A 6,287-nucleotide genomic window follows, 5' to 3' on the forward strand; every position below is an offset into this window, starting at 1 on the left:
CCATTTGCCTGAGTTGGACTTAATTGTATAGATTCATTAATATAGTTAAACCTAAATATTGATTAGCCACAAATTAATTCTAATTTAATTGAATTTGTTTAAATGTGACACTTTAGAATTAATAGAAAATTATGGGACATTGGTTTAAAAAAATTAATTTTACAAATTTTTTGGAGAACCATAGTCATTAATTTTCGAAAATTAATAATAAAAATACTCTTTTTAATTTAATAATGCGCTTATTTTAAGAATTATATTTTATCTTAATAGCTACTTCTAGGCGACTAAGTGCTCTCTGGTTTCTCCATGGCGAGACGCAAGAAAAGCAACCCAAAGCCCGCTACACAATCGACGGTGGCTGTAACTCCAGTGGTCCGTGCGGCTGGAGGTCAGCAATCTGATGTCGAGGAAGCTATTCCGGAAGAGATAGAGGATGTTTTCATTGACTCGATGTTAGAGTTTCCTGAATCTGGTTTTCATGGTCCTTTTGACGTTGAAGGAACACCTGGAGGCAGTAGAACAGTAGGCGATGCAGATGAGGAATTGACTGAAAATGCAGGTAAATTTCAAAGCCAACCTAGGGATAAATGGTCTCAGTTCAGAGCATTGCTTCCTAATCAAAGTGGGGCAAGACTCAGTTTCGAGGAGCCAATTGTTCAAGAGGGCCAACGAATTGCTCAAGTTGATGTGGATGAGGTCCAATCTGAAAGTTCATTCTGGAATGCTGCGGTGGTTTGTCAGGTTCTTGGGGTAATCCACCGTTTGGTGTTTTTGAAGGGTTTATCAAAAGAATTTGGGGCAAGCTTGGCATTGAGAGAATTGCTAGATTGAATAATGGGTTCACATTGGTTAATTTTCGAGATGAAATCACTAGAAATCTGTTTTTGGAAGCTGGAGTGCTACATTTTGACCGGAAACCAGTTATAGTGAAGCCTTGGACTACTGATTTTGATACTTTGAAGGCAGTGAAGTCAGTTCCTGTTTGGGTTAGATTGCTAGGTCTTGGGCTGCAATATTGGGGCACTAAGTGCTTGAGTGCGATTATGAGTACGATTGGGGTGCCGATCTTGGTAGATAAAGTAACGAAAGACAGATCTATGATGCAATTTGCTAGAGTTTTGGTGGAAATTGAACTATTGGAGGACCTCCCTAAATCGGTTCAATTTCTAAATGAGAAAGGGCAGTTAATAGAGCAATTTCTGGAGTTTGAGTGGCTTCCTACCCAATGTAGGGGCTGTAAAGTTTATGGTCACATTGAAAGAATGTGTAACAAGAAACCAGCGGAAGTTTGGAGGGAAAAAACCAGAGTTAGGGAGGAGGAGGACAGGCAAGTCCCTATGAATCTGTCGAAAGTTGCAGAGACCACTGTGACAGTGCTTACTGCTACTGGGATTGCTGGTGCAGGAATTGCGAATGAGGTTTCTGAGACCCCATCTGGGAGTAAACTGGAAGTGGACAAGCCTATGGAGAACTCAAAATCTGTCCCGGATCTGCCTGTTGTAAACCAGCCAGTTGAAGGAGGCAGTTCGGACTGGGTTACCCCGAAACGAATTGGTGGGAATAAGAAGGCTATTCATAGGGCCAAGAACACTTTGAAGAATTCCTATAGTGCTTTGCAAGATAAGGTTGTGGAGGTGGAAAATTTGGGATTAACATCAACAAGTTTGTTACATGGAGAATCACAACATTCTTAGTTGGAATGTTAGAGGTATTAATAAGGGGGAGAAGCAGAAATTTCTGAGCTCCTTTTGTTTTGTTAATAAAATTGGTTTAGGTGCCTTATTGGAGACCAAACTTCGGGGTGATAAGATTAAGAAGATGATGCATTCTTTTTTCAGTGGTTGGGAATTTTTTTATGGTTCAACTTCTGAAGGCAGATTATTGCTTATTTGGCACCAAAATTTGGTGTCTGTTGATGTTTTGAAAGAAACAGACCAATTACTTCATGTTTTTTTCAGGAGTATGAAATCTAATAAATCGTTTTGTGTGACATTTGTTTATGGTAGAAATTCAATTGAGGAAAGAGTGGCCCTGTGGAGAGATTTGTCTAATCTGAGTTTTCCAGTTGCTGCCTGGCTTCTAACTGGAGACTTTAATGCTACTTTTGAGAGTGCAGACAGAGTGGGTGGTCGTGCGATATCTTCCCTTGAGTTAGCTGATGCTCAAAATTGGAGGGCCTTGGGTTTAGTTGACGAGTTGCGTGCTAGAGGATCTCATTTTACTTGGATGAATAAACAGATGAATGAAGGCAGAATTTTCTCAAGATTGGATAGAGTTTTCAAGAATGAAGATTGGTTGGACATTTTCCCTCATTCTGAGGCTGTCTTTAACTGGGAGCTTCACTCTGACCATTGCTACTGTATTATTAAACCAGATTTTGCTGTTAACTGTGGTGTTAAGCTTTTCAGGTTCTTCAATATGTGGACTAAACACGATCAGTTTAAATCTACTGTGATGCAGAGCTGGTGTAGGCCTATGCGAGGGACTGGTCTAGTTCGCCTATGTAATAAACTGAGCAGACTTCAGTTGGTGCTTCAGCGGTTTAACAGGCTTATAATAGGTGATGTTGCCCAGAATTTTTCAGTGGCTAAAGAGAAGTATCAAGTTGCCCAGTTTTCTCTGCAGGGTGATCCTCATTCGCTAAGGCTCCAAGGAATCGAAGCTGATGCTGGTGAATCGCTAGCTTACCATGCAAAAATTTATGAGAGTTTCCTGAGACAGAAAAGCAAAGTGGACTGGTTGCGGTTTGGGGACGACAACACGACTTATTTTCACGCTTGTTTAAAGCAAAGGAGAGCCTCTAATTGCATCACTTCTGTTGTTAATGAATCTGGTTAGAGTATTGAGAATTTTGATGCTGTAGTTGATCATTTTGTGAATCATTTCAAGAAAATTATGGGAAGCAAGAGCATGGCCTCTAGTACTATTCAGAAGTCCTATTTTGAGCTTGGTTACCAACTGACCTTGGATCAGCAAGTTAACTTAGTTAAGCCATTTTCTACTAAGGAAGTTAAAGAAGCTTTTTTCGGCATTAACTGGATTAAAAGTCCGGGGCCGGATGGGTTTGGCTCGGGCTTTTTTAAAGCACTTTGGAGCGAGTTAGAGGCTGAAATCTCAGCAGCTGTTCTGGATTTCTTTGAGTTTGGTGTGCTGCCAGAGGAAATCAATAAAGCTACTATTTCCTTAATCCCTAAAATTGAGACTCCTTCTCGCGCAGCGGATTATCGGCCTATTGCTTGTTGCAATTCTATTTACAAATGCATTTCTAAGATGCTTTGTAATAGATTGGCTTCGGTGCTTCCAAGTCTTGTTAATCAAAACCAAGGAGCCTTTGTTAAAAATAGATTATTGGCTCATAATATCCTTATTCTTTAGGATATTATAAAAGGCTATAAAAGGAAAAGCATTTCCCCTAGGTGTGTTTTGAAGATTGATTTGAGCAAAGCCTATGATATGTTAGATTGGAATTTTTTGGAGGATATTCTCACTGAGTTTCGTTTTCCGGCTAAATTCATCAAATGGGTCATGGCTTGCTTGAAAGATCCAATCTATCTAATCCTTATGAATGGAAAGGTTCAAGGGGAATTTAGAGGTTGGAAGGGGCTTAGACAAGAGGACCCTATCTCTCCGTTATTATTTGTCTTAGCCATGGAGTACTGTACCCGTTTATTTCAGCAAGCTTCAATGAACAAGGGGTACCGGTTTCATCCTAAGTGCAAACACCTCAAAATTGTTAATCTTTGCTTCGCAGATGACTTGGTTATTTTTTGCAAGGGAGTTCACAATTCAGTTCAGATTATTAAGGAAAGTTTCAGTAATTTCTGTTGTGCTTCTGGTTTGACTGCTAACAAGGATAAATCTCAGGTTTACTTTGGTGGTGTGGCTGAAGAAGAGGCTCAAAAATTGCTTGAGGCGCTCCAATTCACTGAAGGTCATTTCCCCCTAAAATACTTGGGAGGTTCCTCTTCGAACAACAAGATGGAAGGCTGGTGACTGCTCTCTTATTATCAAAAAGATTCAGTCCAAATTACATACTTGGGCGAGTCGGCATCTTTCTTTTGCGGGGAGGGCGCAACTAATTAACTCAGTGATGCTGAGTATAAGAACTTTTTGGATGAGTATTTTTATCCTTCCTAAGAGTGTAACCAAGGAGGTTGATCGGTTGTGCAGGAACTTCCTGTGGGGAGTTAAGGATGGTAATGTTTAGCGGAGTAAATTGCATTTTACTGCGTGGGAACAAGTTTGTTTGCCTAAATGTATGGGTGGTCTTGGCTTCAAGGATAGTAATACTTGGAATTTAGTGCTTCTGGCCAAATATGTTTGGGCAGTTTCTTCTAAGCATGATATTTTGTGGGTCAAGTGGGTGGATTCTATTTATTTAAAGGGGCAGAATTTCTGGCATTATAGAGTCCCTCAAGATGTGAGCTGGTATTGGAAAAGATTAACTAAGCTTAGAGATATTTTCCCTGGTTTTAGACTTGATGAGGCAGTCCATCTCGGCAAGCTTAGTCTGAATATTCTGTACCACAGGCTCATCAACAAAGACAGAGTCTTCTATGCGAATGTGGTGTGGAACTCCTTGACTGTGCCTAAGCACAGGTTCATTTTATGGCAGGCTACGTTGGGCCATCTGTTGACTCGAGACAATCTCAGTCATTGTCACTTGGAGCTTTCTTTTGTGCTTTTTCCGGTCTGTGAAGTGGAGCAAGAGTCTCACTCTCATCTGTTTTTTGAGTGTCTTTTTTCCCGGCAGGTCCGAGCCCATGTGGAGAATTGGCTGGGTTGGGGTTTGTGGCCGCTTCAGTTGGATGGGTGGCGTTCTTGGATGGCTGGTAAGCCGAAGGGCCTGAAGCAATATGTGTTGGCTGCTGCTTTAGCAGCACCAATTTACTTAATTTGGAGAAACAAAAATAATTGCATTTTTAAACTTAGCTCTTTTTCTGTGGACTTTGTTATTAAGTTGATCAAATATTTGGTGAGGGGTAGACTTCTTTATCATTCTAAGAAACTTATTAGGACAAAGGATCTAGCTTTCTTTAATAGAGTGGTTCAGATGTAAGGCTTGTTTCTTGTAATCTGTTTGGTTTGTTCTCAATATATTTTCCTTTTCATCAAAAAAAAAATTATATTTTATCTCCACCGTTAGTTTAACAAGGTTAATAGCTTAATGGGACCTCAAGACGCTTTGATTCGTCCCCCTACAGAAGGTGTTGATTAGTTATTTTAACAATGTTAGATTTCGAAAGATAAATAATTATAGGTCAAATTCTACTAGACTAAACCCTACGGTGACTACTAGGACTAAATATATGATTATCATAAAATAAGAAATTTTGTTTTCTTATTTTTTGATCAAATAGAAGGTTGTTAATAATGGTGTCAATTATTAAATGAGTTTACAACTCTATTTAACTAATGATATTTTTTTACTCTCGCCAACCAGGACAACAATATTATAGATTAGTTAAAAACCTAAAGAAATATATATGATTATTTTTGTATTTTTTACCGAATCTTACATATTTTGGTATATGTTGTGCTATTTCTTGAAATTTGAGTAAATAGAAGTTTCATTGACCAAATGTGATTGATTTCTATTTTATTGATAATATGTAGTATTATTATGGATGTGTCTACTCCCATCCTTTCTCAACTTTCTATGGAGAAACTCATTGGAGAAAACTTCCTTAAGTTGAAGTAGAACATCAACATAGTGTTGATTGGTGACAACTCCAAGTTCATCATGACTGAAGAATCCCCAGAAGTTTCAGCTGAAGGAGCTACCAAGTCTGTAAGAGACAAATATGAGCGTTTGGCAGGTGGCTAATAACAAAGAACGGTACTACATGTTGACCAGTATGGTTGATACTCTCAAGACAAAGATGGAGAATGTCGAGACGTCCTACAAAATCATGGATCAGCTCCAAGACATGTTCAGTGCAAAGTATGTGCAGACTCGTTTTGAGGCAACCACAAAATATGCCAATGCTCGAATGGCACTGTCTTAACACGTTCGTGATCACCTGATCAAAATAACCAACTACTTTCAGGAAGATGAACTACACGGAGCAATATTAGATGAGGAGACTTAAGTAGGCTTAATCCTCAACAATCTTTCTCCGACTTTCCTGGCCTTCACCACCAACTATGGTCTGACATAACTCATGAACGAGATTCAAACTTTCGAGTCAATCATGGGTGGACCAAGTAAGGGAGGAGAAAAGAAAACTACTATTGCTACTGCTGGTCTAGCTAAGGCTGAAGCTAACCAACCTTCATATTCGAAA

The 6,287-nt window shown here is 39.3% G+C and overlaps 1 protein-coding gene across 1 annotated transcript; it reads left to right on the top strand.

The window, feature by feature from the left end:
• Window positions 1–306: 306 nt before the first annotated feature.
• LOC133799886 (uncharacterized) lies at window positions 307–3,993 on the top strand. Its single transcript, XM_062237874.1, has 5 exons — window positions 307–559; window positions 742–1,662; window positions 1,775–2,730; window positions 2,839–3,294; window positions 3,376–3,993. Exons 1-5 carry the CDS (start codon window positions 307–309, stop codon window positions 3,991–3,993), a joined length of 3,204 nt encoding a protein of 1,067 aa, XP_062093858.1.
• The last annotated feature ends 2,294 nt before the right edge of the window (window positions 3,994–6,287 follow it).

Source organism: Humulus lupulus, chromosome 9 (genome assembly GCF_963169125.1).
Source record: "Humulus lupulus chromosome 9, drHumLupu1.1, whole genome shotgun sequence".
NCBI classification, from domain to species: domain Eukaryota; kingdom Viridiplantae; phylum Streptophyta; class Magnoliopsida; order Rosales; family Cannabaceae; genus Humulus; species Humulus lupulus.

Coding starts and splice junctions, on each gene's coding strand:
- LOC133799886 (XM_062237874.1), top strand. CDS start 307: ATGGCGAGACGCAAGAAAAGCAACCCAAAGCCCGCTACACAATCGACG. Junction 1,663..1,774: donor TTTGGGATTAACATCAACAA/GTTTGTTACATG, acceptor AAATTGGTTTAG/GTGCCTTATTGGAGACCAAA. Junction 2,731..2,838: donor TCCTGAGACAGAAAAGCAAA/GTGGACTGGTTG, acceptor GAATCTGGTTAG/AGTATTGAGAATTTTGATGC.